The sequence below is a fragment of the Enhydra lutris genome, unplaced genomic scaffold (genome assembly GCF_002288905.1).
Source record: "Enhydra lutris kenyoni isolate GAN:26980312 unplaced genomic scaffold, ASM228890v2 scaffoldscaffold82, whole genome shotgun sequence".
In the NCBI taxonomy this organism is placed as follows: domain Eukaryota; kingdom Metazoa; phylum Chordata; class Mammalia; order Carnivora; family Mustelidae; genus Enhydra; species Enhydra lutris.
In genome coordinates, this window is record NW_019154166.1 from 6,396,450 (window position 1) to 6,415,138 (window position 18,689).

The 18,689-nt window shown below is 49.6% G+C and overlaps 1 protein-coding gene across 1 annotated transcript in view; it reads left to right on the plus strand.

Annotated features, from left to right (window-relative positions):
- Positions 1 to 18,689, plus strand: part of LOC111161096 (myocardin) — a 76,282-nt gene that overhangs the window by 40,930 nt on the left and 16,663 nt on the right. The window contains 4 exon segments of the mRNA XM_022524578.1: positions 7,831 to 8,006; positions 10,278 to 10,403; positions 15,292 to 15,542; positions 17,380 to 17,533. Coding sequence (XP_022380286.1) covers positions 7,831 to 8,006; positions 10,278 to 10,403; positions 15,292 to 15,542; positions 17,380 to 17,533 — 707 coding nt within the window.

Genomic DNA, 18,689 nt, shown 5'->3' on the forward strand with positions numbered 1-18,689 from the left:
GCAGAAGCTTTTTATTTTGATAAAGTCCCAATAGTTTATTTTGTTTTTGTTTCCCTTGCCTCAGGAGAGACAGATCTAGAAAAATGTTATTATGGCCAATGTCAGAGAAATTACTGCTTGAGCTCTCTTTTGGGATTTTTATGGTTTCAGGTCTCACCTTTAGGTCCTTAATTTATTTTGAGTTTAAATTTTTGTGTGTGGTGTAAGAAGGTCCAGTTTCTTTCTTTTGCACATAGCTATCCAGTTCTCCCAGCTCCATTTGTTGAAGAGACAGTCTTTGTCTTTTTCCCATTGCATATTCATACCTCCTTTATTGAAGATTAATTAAGCATTTAAGTGTGGGTTTATTTCTGGACTTTCTATTCAGTTCCATTGAGCTATGTGTCTGTTTTTATACCAGTACCATACTGTTTTGACTACTACAGCTTTTTTGTAGTATATCTTGAAATCTGGGATTGTGGTCCCTCCAGTTTTGTTCCTTTTCAAGATTGCTTTGGCTTCCTGATTTGACTTCCATAGAAGGCTTGGGCCTCCTCGTAGCCACATCTCAGAGGAGTATGTCCCTGATTCCTTTTTTCCCCTTCTTGGAAAGCCATTAAAGGGGTCTGAGCGATCCCTTCCAATGTGGGGGGTGGGGGGGTGTCGCCCATCCCAACAAGCAATGCACAGGACACCAGCTGGGCATCCTACAGTTCAACTCAATTTTGACACTACCTACCTGTAACAGCATCAGATCTCAGGGGTAAAGAGCTCAGTCCTGCCAGATCACCTTCCTCTCCAGACACCAGTCACAAGCATGTGTCACCTGGGCTTCTAATCAACCCGCCATTTACAAATCCAAGATTCATCTTCCCTCCTTGAGCTCAACTGGTTTGCTAGAGCAGCTCACAGAATTCAGGACACCCATTTACATACTGGATTACCCGTTTATTATAAAAGGGGATAGCTCAGTAACAGTCAGATGGAAGAGAGACAGGGGACCAGCCACATATGGGGAAAGGATGAGGAGCTTTCTTGCTCTCCAGGAACACCACTCTCCCCAAATCTCTGCACGGTCCTCAATCCAGAACCTCTCCAAACCCCATCCCTTTGGGTTTTTAATGGAGGCTTCATTCCAGAGTCACAATTGATTAGGAGGATGGCCAAGGGTGAATGAACTCAGGCTCCAGCCCACCTCTCCTCTCCCTGGGGGTCAGAGGGTGGGACTGAAAGTTTTCCCAGCTCCAGCCCCAGCCTTAGGTGAGGTCCAAAAGCCACCTCGTTAACATAACAAACAACACTTTTGTGGCTCTCATCACCTAGAAAATTCCAAGGGTTTTCAGAGCTCTGTGCCAGAAATGGGACAAACTCCAAATGTATATTTCGTATTATAAATCACCATATCGCAACCCCTAACCGCCCCAGGCTCTCAGGACAGAATACTGAAACAAAACACCAAATCTGATGTTACAGGGGCGTGAGGATTTAGGAGACGGAAATTACATAGTGGAGTTTGGTGTGGGCCCCCTTGAGCTGCCGAATAGGGTTGTTATTACTTAAAGATCCCTCAGTTGGAGACCCCAGGAGCTGACTCCTAGCTTAATTCTCTCACTGGCCATTGGAGTCTTTTCTTCACTTGCCAGGAGCATCCCTGGAAGCTTCCACAGAAGCTATTTATTGTCCAGAGGTCTGGCTTCTGCTTGAGTGAAACACAAGCCCTGTGGGCTTTCCTGGTTTCTTCCAAACAGTGGGAGGATGCTGGTTCTCAGCTCTAACAGACAAACCCCTCCTTGTGAAAGTGTCTTCACCTTTCCTTTGGTCTGGCCCAGGCAGCCAGCGGAATGCCCAAGTCAGCTACTCAGCTCCTTTAAAAAAAAAAAAAAAAAAAAATTGAATGTGTGACTCAGAATATACAATCTAGCTAGTAAAGATAAATTAGTTCTTTGTGTCACTATAATCCTTTAACATAAGGAGCAGTGTTTCTAGTCCACGAGGACTCATCTGGAAGACATCCTTTTACAGCTGTCACTTAACACTTCCAAAAGATCCTACACGCACCTCCGCTCTCTCGCACTCCCCGTCCCCCAGGTGCAGACTTCATAGCAAAACACAACAATCCCTGTTTACTAAGAATCCCCATCCTTCAGAGATGCTGATAGTCCTGAGGCTCTGATCATTTATTTGAAGGCAAATAGACAATAACCACAGCCCTAAGCCAGATGGTAGAGTCATTTGCTTTTTTTTTTTAAAAAAAAAAAAAAAAAAAGTTTGCTTTGGCATAACTTTCTTGTGGACAGAATTTATCATTCCAGAAGGAGAAATCGGTTCAAAAGTGCACGTGATCCTAGGGGAAAGAGGCCCAATGAGGCATCCGTAAGGAACAGGTTTCTGTGCTGGGGGCCTCTCCTGCCCATTGAAGCGGTCACTGGCCTCTCGGAGGAGGCTGTGGCTGGGGACAGGTGCTACCCCTGAGAGGGAGCTCAGACAGGTTGGAGTCCTGCAAAGGGGAAGCAAAACACCGTGCAAGTATTTTCACACACCTGACCATCTTTCCTCCCTCGAGAATTAACCTGGAGCTCTAACACAGGTTTAGTCCTCTCAGGGTTAAGGCGTTGTCTCCACTCATGTGGTGCTAGCTGCAAGGTTACAACCGGAGCTGAAGGCACATTGCTGAACAGCCGGGAATCTGAAGGACAAGGAATCCTCCTTCCTGGGAACATCCCCATTTCTGTAGCAAAGGCCTCCGATCCCCTTCAAGGGCCGCAGGTTCTGTCTTTGTTAGAAGATAAAATCCATCCTCTAGAGATGGTGACATCTTCCCTGTATTAAAATATCTTTCCGCAAGAGCCACATTTAAACCATAGCTATTTCCTTGTCCCTTTGGAAAGGGATTTTCCTTCAGTCTCTTCCAAGAGGGCATTAAGAGGTGGTCTGCCCGGAATGGAAATAGCTCTCCTGTGGGGCACGGAGCAATCCTGCACGCAGATAAGCAAGCCAGGTCCCTTTCCACAGCCCGCTTCGTGGTCTCCCGCAGCAAGGTATCCAAGACTCCAGCTCTCTCACTTAATCTCGGAATCTTAAATGTTTATGCAAAGAAAGTACAACTGACTCATTCATCTAATTGCTTCCAAGAGGGACAGGGAAAGCTCAGTGTCGCCAGGCCCACATCCCCCAGGGGCCAGTGCCCAGAGCCGGCCCCGTGGGCATAGCCGGAGGATGATGTCAGGGCTTCCCAAAGCAGGTCCTTGTCACCGCCCGGCCTGACGTGTCTGTGGGGACAATAGCCAGCACACCGCACTCCAGCGGCTCCCGGGGAGCCTTGTGCTGGGGGAGACTGGAGCGGAGGGCCAGGGTCACAGCGCAAAGTCAGCAGACTCGGCAGCGCGATAAGGCGAACTTTGTGCCTCTCCACGTGAGCCTGACTTGAACCAGGAGGGAGAGGGCGTGACAAGCAGCCTTTCCGGGGACTGTCTGGTCCCGGGGAGGACAAATCAGTTTTTCCAGCTCCAGAGTTGCACTGATCTTTGCAAAGCTGACCTCAGGACCAGCGGCCTCCTGGGTGGTCTTGTTTATTTTCGGTAACGGCAAACTTGAGACAAGCAGCTACTCCTGACAAAGGCAGTAGCCGTCATCACCCCGGCTGGGGATGACGGAACGCTTGCCCACCCAGGGGCTGGGCGAGGTGCTTTGCGCCATGTTCCGTTGTTTGAATCCTCAAAACCTGGAGAGGTAACTGCGGCTGCTGTTTTCATCTTAGAGGTGGGGACACTGAGGCTCTTGGGGGTTCAGTAATTTGCCAGCAGACACTAGAACTGAAGGGGCAGGACCAAGAAACAAACCAAGCCATCTGGAGTCCAGAACTGAAGTTCTAACTGACCACCCTAAACAGACACCATATTCATCATCTCTAAAGGAAGCCACTGCCTTTGGCTACCCGCGCCTCTCTGCTGTTCTGTTTCTCCTGCCAACAGGGGCTGAGCTGTGGGAGTGCAGCCATGTGGGGACACACTCTAAGCTACTTGGCCACAAATCCAAGCCACTTGCAGCCTGAGATGGTGGCGATTGGCAGGGGCCCCCAAGGCAGGGTCTTTGTGTCTGCACAGTAACAACATGGTTCTCAATGGCGTATTCTGACCTGGCACATGGGCCTTTTAGAGATCAGACAAGTAGGAGTTCTGTGTGGGGCCTTCACCCTCACTCTGTTGGCTCACCCAGGTGTAAACAACTCCCTATATGAGGTTCCATGAACGCATGGCTTCTCCATTGACTTGGGCAGAAAAACCTCTTTAAATGATTGCCTGTCACTTGATTAAAGTAGACTCCCAGAAGCTGTGCCTCTCCCGGGATTGGCTCCCCAAATAATCCTGTCCCCTGACAGGGGGGAATCTCTTCCTCCCCCCTCCCATTGCCACTCTGCTGTTCACCATTCTGTTAACTTCCCTTTCGCCACCCCACCCCCCACCATGAAGGTCAAGTGTGTCTCCTCCCTGTGTGTTGTCCTGTCCATGGCTGGTGGTCATTTCACACTCAACCCAATCCCGCCGCCTCCGAGAGTCTCCTGGACCTTCTCCAGTTGAGATCTCCTCCATCTGTCCTGGACGGCACTGGCCAGGTGGTTCTAGTCCTGACAAACGTCCCCAGTGGTGACCCATGGAGATCAGCTCTTCTTGGCATCACATCTGATTATACTTCCGCTTCTCTCCTTCGCCCACAGTGGGAAAGCTGGATGGGAACAAAATAGCCAGGCAACGCCCTACCCAGAATGTTCCGCCTTCTCCATCCTCGATCCTGGTGTCACCATCAGTCCCTTACAAAACCTCAGTACAAAATGCTGTGGAATTTGGAGCTATCCTTAGTGCCCTGTGTGCAGGAAAAGGAGAGGCATTTTCTCTGCTACCTCCCCCATTCCGTTACCCAGCGGGTGTTCCCTAAAGCACAGGCTGCCACGTGATGCTTTCCAGGGAGGGTCGTGGATTTTGCCTTCCCTCTGCTGGTGGCTCTGAGCATTCACACTGCCGTCTCAGCGCAGTCCCTATACGATGGGGCGTTGGACCTTATATGTCCTCATCCCCAAAACAGTGATGAGAAAATGGGCCCTTCTCTGACTCACGGGACCACAATGAGACCCAACAAAGTCGATGCTTTTTGTTACTATCACCACCATTAAGTAAATTCCTGGTTAAAAAAAAAACCCAAAAAACGATTCTTATCATTTGTCATCGCTCTGTTTGACACAAAGTGGGATATTGCTGATAAGAAACCATCCTCCCCCTCTCTCTCCCTGCCTGCCTCTTGTAAGTTTCCTACTCACATGCTTGAATGTTCGGACGCCTTTGCAATTCAAGGAACCTCCTCTGATGTGTGGCATATTTGCGATGGGATGCTCGGCGTGGGTGTGGGTGAGATGGTGGGGGTCCGTGGTCTGGGGGAGTCGCGGTCCCCTGGAGTATCAGCTCTCATGGAGAAGCTCTCTACCAGTTAGACTGGGGGAAGTCAGGAGGGAATAAGATAGAGCTTTCGAATGGAGAGTCCTGTCTGGCCGGGAAGACTGGCTGCCCCAAGGGACCAACACACTCATATGAAGGGTTCTCTGAGGATGGAAGTGATGTTGTCCCGGGGCATGTGCCAGACACACCCAACACGATGCTGTGATTTCTGGGGCAGGGAAGGCTTAAGGTCCCCCACCAACCTCCCTGGCCCTTAATAACACGGGTAAGCCTTTGAACAGGGACCAAGCCTTTAATTCCACCAGCAGAAGTAGGACTTGAAATCTCAGTTGACAAATAAAGGTTTATTTGTAGAGCCCAGGGTTCCCTGTAAGAGAAGAGAAGGGTGTAAGGCTGGATTCTCAAAATAGAAAGGGGAGTGTTTGAGAGTACTGGGGGGTGGGGGAAGAGTGACCCCCGATCTCCAATTAAAAAGTTGGCATTTATCAAATACCCAAGGACACCCCTCTCTCAGGAAACAAATGGGTTGCTGACGTAAATATCCAAAAAGGCTAAAATTTATTTATTTCAGGTAATCAGTAAACAAATCTTTTACATTATTCTCTTACTTTTTTCTTATTTCAAATTTTTTATTATGCTTTAGAAAAGGACACCTCTGAAAATAGTAGAAAAATAAAAAGTTTCCAGCAATACAATAGGATCCTGTGTAGCTATTACCAAAATATATATACATAAATATATATATATTTTTTTTTTCAATAGAGGATAATCTCTGCATGCTCCCAAGGAAAGGACTCTAAGTAACATTGTAACGAGAATAAAGCAAGCTTCAGAAGGTATATTTCACAAGTCCCGTGTAAGTGAAATATTCTGCACCTGTGTGTATGTTTTGTTACACGGATAGAACTAGATCTAGAAGAGTCACCAAATCATTAGCAGGAAGTGGGATGGATTTATATGTTAAGCATCTTCATATGGTATGAGAGAGGTTCTGGTAAGTAACTATTACGTCTGCCATCACAGAAAAGCAATTACGAGTTTAAAAACAGTCCTCAAAGGGGTGGACCAGCCAGGCTGGTCCCCAAGTCCTTCCAGGTTAGTGGGGTGCCAGGGCGGGGGCAGAGGGAGCAGCTACTGAAATTTCCACCTGCCGTGTCCCTTCTGGCTCTTTCCTGCTTTGACACTTGGATGTCTGGAGGGTCCGTGACAGAGACCAGGAGTGGTGGTGATGACAAGCCCCAACCCACATTTGTTCCATTTCTTGCCGCTCCTTGCTGCTTTTCCAATCTCCACCGCAAAAGCCCTCCTCTCTTATCTGCCCAAAGCAGGAGTCAAAAGTTCTTGTCCGTGTGATTGCAGATTGCCGGGCTGGGAAACTTCCTGATAATACCTAAATTCCTTTAGAAGAGCCGAGCCTGGGATCGGGTCAGAAGCGTTTCTGGGGCCTGAGCACATGGTGTACCGAGCAGCTAGATAATAAGCCAGATGCAGGTCGGCAATGTTCAAAAACAAAACAGAAAACAAAAAACACATACAAACCATGAGGGACGTATAAAGACGGCATTGTAGTCCCACCTGATTGGATAGCCTCTTTCCCCAAGCCGATGAACCTGGTCCCCTCCAAAGGCCACGCAGGCTGCTCAGGAAGAATTTCTGCCTTTCCAGCTGTTGAGGGTTTCCAAAATAGACACAGAGATAGGAGGTGTACAAAGAAAATCCAAATAATAATAACAATAAGATCACGCTGCAGTTTCTGGGACATATTTATGGCTTTTATAAACATCCACGCATTCGTTGATTGGGGGTTTGTGACCCTGGTGACAAGAGCTAATTCTGACATTTAGGAATTGAGACTCAGTAGCAGGTCTGGCTTATCCCAAAGAGCGAAGTTTGCGAAACGGTGTGCGCTGTGTGCCCTGCTTTGTGTTTGACCATGATGCTGGGGGCCCCTTGTCACCTCCACTCTATGTCTCATCATAGAACCTGAGGGAGACGGGCTTCCTCCCACTGCGATCTCCTTTGGTCTCGTCCTGTATCCAGTAGCCCCTTTCTTTCCTCCATCTTCCCTGACTGTGTTTCAGAAAGATAACAGGGCTCTCACCAAAAATGGGCAGGAACAGATAAACCTGAAGATAAACTTGAACAAGCAATGGGAGACCTTTAATACACCCTGCATTCTTCCCTGCGGGACATGTCCCTTTTATAAACACAAGTTCCCATTTGGAGTAAATCGAGGAGACGCCACATAAAGTTAAAACCTGTCTTCGCTCTTACCTTGCGCTAGAAACGGATTGAAGGAGATAGATGTGTGCACTCCTGGTAGGGAGGACACGGCAAAGCATTTCCAGAAAGCCCTTCGATGTGCCTCAGCCACTGACCCCGTTCTTGGGTTTTACCCCATCAGGTAACCAGGTGAGTTTCTCCAAATCAGCAGATGCATTTGCCTTCGAAGAGGACAGCAGCAGTGACGGGCTTTCTCCGGACCAGGCTCGGAGCGAAGACCCCCAGGGCTCAGCGGGATCCCCTGCAGACACGAAAGCCTCAGAGACCCCTTTGGCAGGTCCTCTGGGGCCAGTCCAGGTAAACAAACCCCACCTCAGCCTGTGTTGTCTTCATGATCTTAAAAGCACACTGCCACCCTTGGTTTTGCGTAGAGACCCCTGCAATGTCTCTTGACAGCACTCGAACCTCGTGCCTCTTTTGTCCCCATCCAGTCCAGCAATCTGTGTGCGGTGGCCAAAAACTCTAGAAGACCCCACAAGAGAACCCTCGGGACTATAACCCTTTGACTTACTCTTGAAGTGTCCGCTCTGCCAAGTGCATGCCTTTTATCGGCCAAATTTATGGACAAGTACAAAGAGACTTCGTGAGATCAGATGAGTCATGATGATCTCCCGGATAGAATGTGCCAGAGCAGGACCAATTTCAAAGCCCACAGGCTTTCCATGCACAGAGGAATCTCTAAGGGTCCTGGGGAGGGCAGAGCAGGAGGTGCTGATTGGCTGCATGGCAAGGAGCCCCGAGATGGCTCTTCCGTTACAGACTTCTACCTGCCGAACCACTGCCAGGTCCACATCCAGCCCAGCCTGAGCACAGCTTGATGGGGCTTCCCTCAGCCTCGCAGCCTTGTGTGATGGTATTCCTGCAGCGCCTAGGAGGAGATCTGTGGGGGCATGTGTGCGCGCATACACACACACACGTGCGCGCACACACACACGCACAGACACACACGCACACACATACACAAGGGGAAGGAGTTGCACAGGTGTGGCAGCAAGATGTGTCCTCCTCCTACCCACGGACGCTGCAGAGAGCCTCCCTTTTAGGAAGAGTCTGGTCCTGCCGGCCTCATGGGAATTTCGGGATGCCCTGAAATTCGATGATATGTTTGAAACGTGGCTTACACTGCACATTGCCAGAGGGGTATCAGGGACAGCTTGGGTAATGCTCACGCAGAGACCTGTTCTGGAAACCGTGCTACTTCCTCATCGTCGTCTTGCCCTTCTGCACGCCATGAAGCGAGCGAAGCTGGGACTGCCAAGGAGACGGTGTGCACTGGGAGAAGTCGAGAGTGAACAGAGCGGAAATAGCCATACGTTCATTGTGCCCAGGTTATATGGAAGCATGTTCCCTCTCCCTGCCACAGCCGGCCTTCGCAGCCCAGCTTCTCTGATAACAGCAAACAGTATTTCGGATCTCTCGTATCTATTATTCTGAGGGTAAATTCCTCAGCTTCTGATTGAAGAATGGGTTCAGGAGAAGACAAGTTCTTTTCTGCTTCACCCAGGAGAAGGGGTTAGAGGGAATGAGCCTGGGACGATGCCAGGTTCAGGGCAAAAACCATTTTGTCACTACACCCAGAAGCCCCAGTGAGCAGATCAGGACACTGAGGCTCGCAAGGAAAGGGTTGTCCAGGACTTTGCAGGTACCAGGGCTCAGGAAAGGGCAGAGAAGCTCCAGGAGAGAGAGCATGTGCGGCCCCTGTCCCTCTTGGTCACAGGATTGGATTGCTGGAGAGGGATGGAAGACAGTTACTTCTTTTCCCCAGTCCTCCGCATACAGAAAACTGTCTCTCCTAAAGGCTGTTCAGGACACTACCTGCACACACCCCCGTATAGACACACACACGTACAGCTACATATATGCATGCACGTGTAAGTACATGTACACATGTGCACATACCTATAAACCTGCACGTACAAACACACATGTATACAGACACATTCACGTACATGCAGACTCACACATATACACACACAAATAAACAGAAACATATACACACATACATATGCACATATGCACACTTACAAACATATATACCCAGAAACACACACATACACACACGCATCTATTTCCCTTCCATGCACTAACACCATTTTTATCGAGGGTTTTTTTTGTTTGTTTGTTTGTTTGTTTGTTTGGTCCTACTTTCCCCCCCAGATTCCTACACCAACTCCTCCCTCCCTCTTCCGTTTCTCATCGGTCTCCTTATCAAGTCCAAAAGGTGGACCTTGTCACAGGTGGAACCCTTCCACAGGGGGACCAGCTGTCTGGGATGGTCTAGAATAGGCCATTTCTATTCTTGTCTTCTGGAATGATGATGAATGACAACCCCTTTAGCTCTCAAAAGTGACCTGAGTTGGCTGACATATTACATCATACTATATCATATATATGTATATGAGTGATTCCTTTTCCTGGGGAGGTCATGTGATATGTTCTTGGATACGAAGTGCAGATGGGAACAGCAGAGCTATGTATGCGGCAAGGGAGGGAGGAAGGGACTTGACTCTATTTCACGTCTTACAGTTTTCCTCCTGCATCCAACTCATGCTGAAATTTGGATTTCAGGATCATTCTTCTGGCTCTGAAAATGACAGGAAAGACTCAGCCTCCCAGCCCAGCAACCAGTCAGACACGGGGAAGCAGGGGCTCGGCCCTCTTGGCAACCCAGTCACTATGCACGCTGCCGTAAAGGTAGGGATGGACCATCCTCCCAGCACCTGCCTGAGCGCTCACTCCACGAGCCAGCTGGGAGCAGAGCTTTCGGGCTGAAGTGTGGTGGTTCAGTGGGAGTCAGGGAGGAGGGTCACACGGACCCGTGTGTAGGCTCAGCCTACTGGGAGCACCGTAAGTCAGGAGAGGAGAAAGGCGCCATGCATGTTTGCAGACCAAGAGTCTGTTATCTGTGCAGACACGGCCATGGGTCTTTCCTGCAGAAGAGAAACCCATGTGCTTGCATTTCTTTGGAATTACAGCTCAGCCCATGTGTGCCTGACTTAAAAGACTTCATAAGGTCAGCCTAGAGAAAGATGCAGCTGATGGGACCACACATAGGATTTGTAAATGTCATCAATTATGTGGGGGGAGGAGTTGGGTTTTATGCAGGGGAAGCAGATCTGAAGACTTTGGGTCATGTAATACCTCAATCATTTAAGCCCGGCTCCCTTTGAAGATAAAGGGAGGGGCTGTCTGCATAGTAGACCATAATAAGCATCATAGCCGACTCTTGGTTAACTTTCCTCTGCATTATACTTATTAGTTCACAAAGAACTCTCTCCTCCTACTAATTAACTGCCTGCTAGTAATCGTTTGGTTTTCTTCATAATATTCTATCCCAAATAACTTACTAGTTTTGTTTTGTTTTGTTTTGTTCAGAGTTGAGGGGAGGAGCAGTGGGGGAGGGAGAGAGAGAATCTCAAACAGATTCCCCACTGAGCACAGAGCCCCCATGAGATGATGACCTGAGCCAAAATCAAGAGTCAGGTGCTTAATGACAGAGCCACCCAGGCGGTACCCCTCTCCCAAATGACTTCTCATCAGTCTGGGGCAAATTATCTCAGCTCCAGGGTCACCCCTTAATGCCAGTTGAGAAGTCTTTCATGAAAACTTTTCCAAAAGATCATAAGATTCGGTGTTAAAGTAACAGTCTCAGAATCCCTTCCACTACATTCATATACACAGAAGTGGATGGCAGGACTTTCAGTTTCCTGTAAACATCCCGGAATCTTGCCTCAAACTCACTCCCTAAGTGGTTTAAACCTCATTTGCAATTCACTCAGCCCTGCAGCTTTGACATTACCTGTTGGTGAATTTTGCTCACTGCAGGTGGAGGAAGGAGATGGCTCACGTAATTTCTACTGTCGTGTACAAGGAGAAATTTTATTACTGTTTCCAATGTGTTTAAATTTTGTCTAAGTCAAATTAGTACCTCCTGCAACCTCAGTGCACGAAGGAAACGTGATAGTCGCCCAGAGGAAGGACAGGTCAGTTTCAACAAAGAGCAGGATTGACATGTAACTGATCTAGCGGGAATGGTTGTTTCCATGAGAGCAAGTCCCCCTGCCGACGGGTCATTGTCTATGAATTCTCGGTCGTTTGCTATTCATCATCTCTAAAGGAAGCGAGGACTACAGGGCTTCCCAAAGAAGGAAGCAGCCCAGCTCAGGGGAAATATCTCTGCCCTATTGATGTCGTAAGGTACCTATAAGACTACTGAGAGAATGCACAAGAATATCCCAAAACTGTAAAATCCTATGTAAGGGAAAGGTGTTTGCAGATTCACAGTGTAGGCTCCTAGAAGGTATATATCAAAGCTGAGTAAAACACGATTCCTGGGGCACCTGGGTGGCTCAGTAGGTTGAGCGTCTGCCTTTGGCTGAGGTCGTGATCGCGGGGTGCTGGGATCGAGCCCCACATCCATCGAGCTCCCTGCTCAGAGGAGAGCCTGCTTCTCCTTTTCCTTCTGCCCTTCCCCCCTCACTTGTGCTCTCTCTCAAAATAAATAAAATCTTAACACACACACACACACACACACACACACACACACACACACACACACAACATGATTCCTGCACTCAAGAAGCCTATAGTCTGAGTGTCACAGCCACCACTAACCCATACAGTGCTGTGAGAAACTAAGAAAAAAATGGGCCACAAAGGAACTGAATAGACATTTCGCCAAAGGTAAATAAATTGCCAATAAGTACACGAAAGGGTGCTCTGTGTCATTAGTCACCAGAGAAACGAAATTCTAACTCAACAACAAAATACCACTTCACACCCACTGGGATGGCTATCCTGGAAAATTGCAAGTATCGGTGAGAATGTGGAGAGATTGGAGCTGTCACACATGGAGCACCCACTACAGAAAACAGCATGGTGTTTTCAAAAAAATTAAACCCAGAATTACCACAGGACCCGGAATTTCCTCTGCTTAGGTATATGCTCCACAGAACTGAAAACAGGTGTTCTAACGAGATCTTGTGTCTTGGAAGTGAATATTCATGGCAGCAATAGCCACAGTAGTCAGAAGTTGGGACAAACCCAAGTGTCCATCAGCAGAAGGATGGGTCCATGTGTGGCATGCCTGCACAATGGGGTGTCCCTCACTTATAAAGAGGAATAAAGTCCTGCTACAGAAATGAGCCTGAAAACATGATGCTGAGAGAAAGAAGCCGGACATGAAGGGCCTCATAGTGTAGGATTCCATTTATATCAGCCACTTTGAACAGGCAAATCCATGGACATGGAGAGCAGATGAGCAGTGTCTGGGGACTCCAAGAAGGAGAATGGGGACAGGCTGCTTCCTGGGGATGGGGTATCCTTTTGGGGTGTGAAGAGGTTTTGGAGCTACATGGTGATGAAGCTTGCCCAATGTCATGCATTTATACTTTAAAATAGTTACTGGAGGGTTTTTTCTGTTACCTGTGTTTTACCACGATAGAGAAAGAGAGTCCCCTTTCTGCGGGGAGGGACGGAGCACCGCCTCCATCAGGGCCAGTAGTGCAGGAAGCAGAACAGGGGCTGGACTTCAGTCTCCCCCAGCCCCTGAGCAGGGCATGCTGTGGTGCGACCATTATCGGACAGCCCCGAAATGCCATTATGAGACTGCCAGTGAGAGACCTCACTGTGAATTGGGAAGGGCTTCTCGGGGAAGCTGGGGTGTGAGCCGGACTCAGAGGACAATCCTGAGTCAGGTAGCAGGTGCAGGAGGGAACTGCAGGCAGCAGGAAATCACAAGGAAAAGAGGTGGGAGGGGTAAGCTGTTGGGTGGGAGGGGTCAGGCGGTTGGGAGAACGGTCTTCTATGACAGAGGGGTTTTGGGACTTTGTCTTGCGGGGCAGGCAAACTGATTGTAGGCTGCTGGGGCGGTAGGTTGTGGGGCAGGCCCAGGGCACGAGCAGGTTTGAATCAGAATGCTTTCTTGCAAAAAAAAAGTCACAGACCTTTAGCCACAGACCACACCATGCCCTCTTGCACTACACTAACCTACTTTATGTGTCTGTGCCTGGATCTGAAAGCACTGCATCTTGTATTCATCTCTGCTTTAGAGAAATGAATGTGCTCCCCTCCCTTTGGCCATGCAGTTCTAGGCAGAAAATAGAAAAAGAGAGAGAGAGAGAGAGACATCAAAAAGACAAACTTACCACCTTGTAGATTCTGGTTTCAAAAAGAGTATAGACTGATACAGGCCCATGGACAGGATTCCCGTGGGTTCTGTAGGCTTTGCCTTCCGCTCTCCAAAGAAAGTGGTCCAGCTGGAGTAACTTCTGGAACGCTCAGCGTCCCTGTACGAAGGCAGCATGGAGAGAGAGCTCCCATCCCTGACTGGCCTGCAGCTCCCCCAGACAAGGAGGCAAGTCCTAGGGTGAGGTGGGAACAGACGCTGAGCTGGAGCAAAGCAGGGCCGGGCTGATGGCAGGAGCCCTGCGGAGATTCCCCTGGAGCCCAGAAGACTGATTAATTAGCCAGAATGCTAATCGATGGAAGAGCGGGGAGAAATTGAGCCACCAAGCACGTGGGAATTCTTGTGCTCCCTATTTATTACTTCCCGCGAAGAAGCCTCCTTGAGAAAACACAAAACAGGCTTCGGTGGTGGGACACGCTGAGTCAGAGAAATGGAAGTTGTAGACTGCTTTGGACAGGTCACTTTTCAGAGGCGTGTCTTGTGGTTAAAAAGGGGAAGCTGCCCTGTGGGAACCTGCCTGCCAGGTGTTCTGGAGCTCCCTCTCGTGGACGACGCTGGTATCACAGCTCCCGCTGCGCCTTCCCCCAAATCCTCAAGCTGCTTGTCAGACATCCACCAGGCTTCTCTAAAGTCAGCGCTGGAAAACTAAGATTTTTTTTCAGCTGATGACAGTATGGACCACTGCCTCCTAAAATAGGGAGGCCTTTTGATTTCAGGAGCAGGTTACAGGTATAGGTGTAATCCTTTGAGACCTGTCCTTATGTCTCTAGTATCTTTCTAGAAGGATCCCCGGGGGCGGCGGGGCTGGGGGGCGCTCACCCTTCTCAGAGTAAGTCAAGTATCATGATCTCAGAGGCTGTCAGTTCCTGGGGTTATGTCCATATGTGAGGTGGTGGTGGAAGGGGGAGGCTATCTTACTTTTCCGCCCAGATCTGCAAAAATCCTCATCAAAGACACGCTTAATTTCATCCAAGGGGATGTCATTCATAAAGTCAACTTACTGAGTGTCTCACTAAAGGTGATTTCGTGTATAAGGAGGGAGGAACTCCCTCACAACTCCATCTCAGGATCAGATCGTGTCCGTCTGTCGGTTTTAGCCGAGGAACGCGTCCTAGCCGAGACCCAGGCTTCCGTCTTACTCTGCCCTGGGAGGGAAATGCTTCTGGAGCCCCTTCTGAGAGTCATATCCCCTCCCACTCTAGAGTGAGGCACCTGCAGTAGGTAAGCCTCAGTCCCCAAGATCTCGCTGCGCTTTGTGCCTTTGCTCTGTTGTATCTCCGGGGCTCGACAAAGTCTGTTACAGCAGAACCTCCTAGCGATCTAGCCATGACACCCAGCCGCCCCCCCCGCCCCCCCCCCCCCAAAGCACCTGCCATCTCTTCACCCCCTTTGCAGTCCAAGTCCTTGAGCGACAGTAAGAACCGCCACAAAAAGCCCAAGGACCCCAAGCCCAAGGTAAAGAAGCTCAAATACCACCAGTACATCCCACCAGACCAGAAGGCGGAGAAGTCCCCGCCGCCCATGGACTCGGCCTACGCCCGGCTGCTCCAGCAACAGCAGCTCTTCCTGCAGCTCCAGATCCTGAGCCAGCAGCAGCAGCAGCAGCACCGGCTCAGCTACCCGGGAATTCACCAAGCTCAGCTCAAGTGAGTCCGGAGGGCCCAGGGCGGCGGGGGCGAGCGGAGGCCGGCTGGGGAGGGCTCCTCTGTGTCCCAGGCACGCGGGGCCGACACCTGGGACCCCAGCAAGTGCCCGACGGTGCCCGGTCCTCATCTGGTAGGTTTAGAATAGGACTCTGCTTAGGAACCATGCCCACCTTCTCAGGAGCAGAAGGCCGGGAGGAAGCAAGGAAATGGAAGCCCTGCGAGGAGGTATCGCTGGGAAAAGAGAAAGGATTAGCGCTCTCAGACTGAATCGTGGACGAGAGGAGAAACCGTGTCAGGGTGGTTCTGTTTCTTGGATTTGCCTGGCCCGTATGCTTTAGGAAGCAACAGACCTGAGTGACTGAGTGACAGCCGGCCCCAAAGATTGAGTCTGGGGGTCCCGACATGGCACCCCCACGGCAGTCACCTTTTATTTATTTTTTTTATTTTTTTTTAAAGATTTTATCTATTTATTTGACAGAGAGAGATCACAAGTAGAGAGGCAGGCAGAGAGAGAGGGGGAAGCAGGCTCCCCGCTGAGCAGAGAGAACCCGAAGCGGGGCTCGATCCCAGGACCCTGAGATCACGACCTGAGCCGAAGGCAGAGGCTTTAACCCACTGAGCCACCCAGGAGCCCCGGCAGTCACCTTTTAAATGGCCATTCCCTTCAACTCTAAAGTTGGAGTAGGGGTTCCTGCACCTGTGTCTGCTCAGCCTCAGTTCGTGTGGGCAATGATGCTGAGAGCTGAATACAACCATGCTTTATGGGGTCCTCCAGCCCCTCAGGACACTTTCCCCTATGCCAGAGTCTCTACCGCTCCCTCCTGTCTCCCCGGAACTCATCTGGAGTGTCACTTGCCCCTTGGCACTGCGCCTGCCCGGTTGGTGTCTTCAACCTGCCTCTCCTGCTGATCGATTTCTTGCCTGATCCTTGCAGGCCATTAGCACGTGACCTGATCCAAATGCAAGTTACCCACGGAAAGTTCTGGCCACCCAGTTCCAGTGGGGGGGAGGGGCAGCTTTCCCCACATCACCAGCCAGGTGCCCTGCAGTTCCACTCAGTTCTGGCACCATCTGCCTGGACAGAGAGCATCAGATCCCACAGGTGAGGGGTTCAGTCCCACAAGACTGTCCCCACCTTCCCCCACTCCAGATGCCAATCGCAAGCCTAGACGTTGTGACCTGGGCTTCTGGTGGCCTGGGCTATAGGTCAGAGGTTTCCACGATTTCCTCCCCGGGTTCCATTAATTCACTAGAGCAGCTCCCAGAACTCAGAGAAACAGTTGACTTTACTAGACCACTGGTTTATTATAAAAGGATGTTACTCAGGAGCAGCTAGATTTAAGAGATGCGCAGGGCAAGGGATGGGGAAAGGACGAGGCGCTTCCCTGCCCCCCACCCCAAGCGTGACACTCTCGTCATTCTCCATGTGTTCACCAACCTGGAAACTCTCCGAACTCCGTTCTTTGAGGTGTTAGCGGGCTACCTGATTGATTAAACCATGGGTCATTGGTGAACAACCCAACTTCCAGCCCAGCTCCTCACCCGAGGGGTCAGGGGGTAGGACTGAAAGTTTCCACCTCAAATCACAGGGCTGGTTCTCAGGCATCCAGCCCCCATCCTTAGGGGACCTTGGGCCTTTCACAAAGTCACCTCGCCAGCATGACAGACGTCAACCCCGGGGCTCCCATCACTTAGGAGACTCTGAGGATTTTAGGAGCTCTGTGCCAGAAAGAAGGACAAGGACCAAATGTGTCATTTCTTATTGTACATCATGCGTTACACCCCCATATATCTATTTGGCTGTATTTTAAGTGCCTCTTTTTTGTTTGTTTTTCAGGGAGCCAAATGAACAGATGGTCAGAAATCCAAACTCTACTTCAACACCACTGAGCAATACCCCTTTGTCTCCTGTCAAAAACAGCTTTTCTGGACAAACTGGTGTCTCTTCTCTCAAACCTGGCCCGCTGCCATCAAACCTAGATGATCTGAAGGTATAGGATATGGTGTGGTTTCCTTCCTTCCTTCCTCCCTCCTTGTCTCCCTCCCTCCCTCCCTCCCTTCCTTCCTTCCTATTTTTCAAGAAATGTATTGGTAGATTTTTTTTCAAGATTTTATTTGTAAGTCATCTCAACACCCAACGTAGGGCTCGAACTCACAACCCCAAGATTAAGAGTCACCTGTTCTACCAACTGAGCCAGCCAGGCGCCCCAACAAATGCATCAGTAGCTTTTTAACATTTCCCCCAACTGATTTCTTGAATCAGACATTGGGAGGGAGAAGGTATGGGGGAGACTCAAGTAGATGACAAAATTTTAACTGCTGTGGTTGAGAACCCCCGCCCCCGCCCACAAAGCAGAAGACCCCGGGCTTCCAAAAACTCAGCTCTTTCCCTGGCTATGCAGCCTCAGGTTAGTTTCTTAATTTCTCTGCCTCTTGGATCGCTCATTTGCATATAGGGGTTCTTGTGAGAACCCGATGGAATCGTATATACATGGTAGAACTTAGCGCACACAGCAGCAGTAAGATTGATGTGGGCTTCCAGAATGTTCTAAGCCAGCAGTCAGCTCCATGATGGACTTCAACCAGTCTCCGGTGAAATGAGAAAAGCAAGAACCATGTAAAGGGCTTTTCATAAGTCTGAGTGTGTTCAGCATACTGTGGCAGATCTGTATTCAAAGTATTTATTTCCTCCCGATGTTCCGCATCTAAAGAAAGATCCTGTTTGGAAATGATGACAGCAGTGGGCGGAAGTTGAATGTGGCTGGTAGACTTTTGTTTCTTTGTGTTAAGTAGGGGTATTGTTCAAGAAGGATGTGAGTCTTGGGGAATAAGATGACATGTTGGTAACCCAATGTTGGCTGCATAATGTGAAATAGCGTACCGTTCTGTGAGATCCCCGAGTGCGAGAACTTCTGCCCTGAAATGCGACAGAGACACGTTCATTGCTGGGTGTGGGGGAGCAGTTTCCTCTGGATCACAGACCTCAGGCATGTCCCTTCACTGGGATGGACCCTGGGCTCTGAGCTGAACCTAACACATTCCAGAACAGCGCTCACGCCTGGCGTGTTCATCCTTCCAATATTTACAAAAGAACTGAAGGCAGTTGTGGTGCCTTCATCTCCTCTAACGTGTGAGCACACCTGCTCC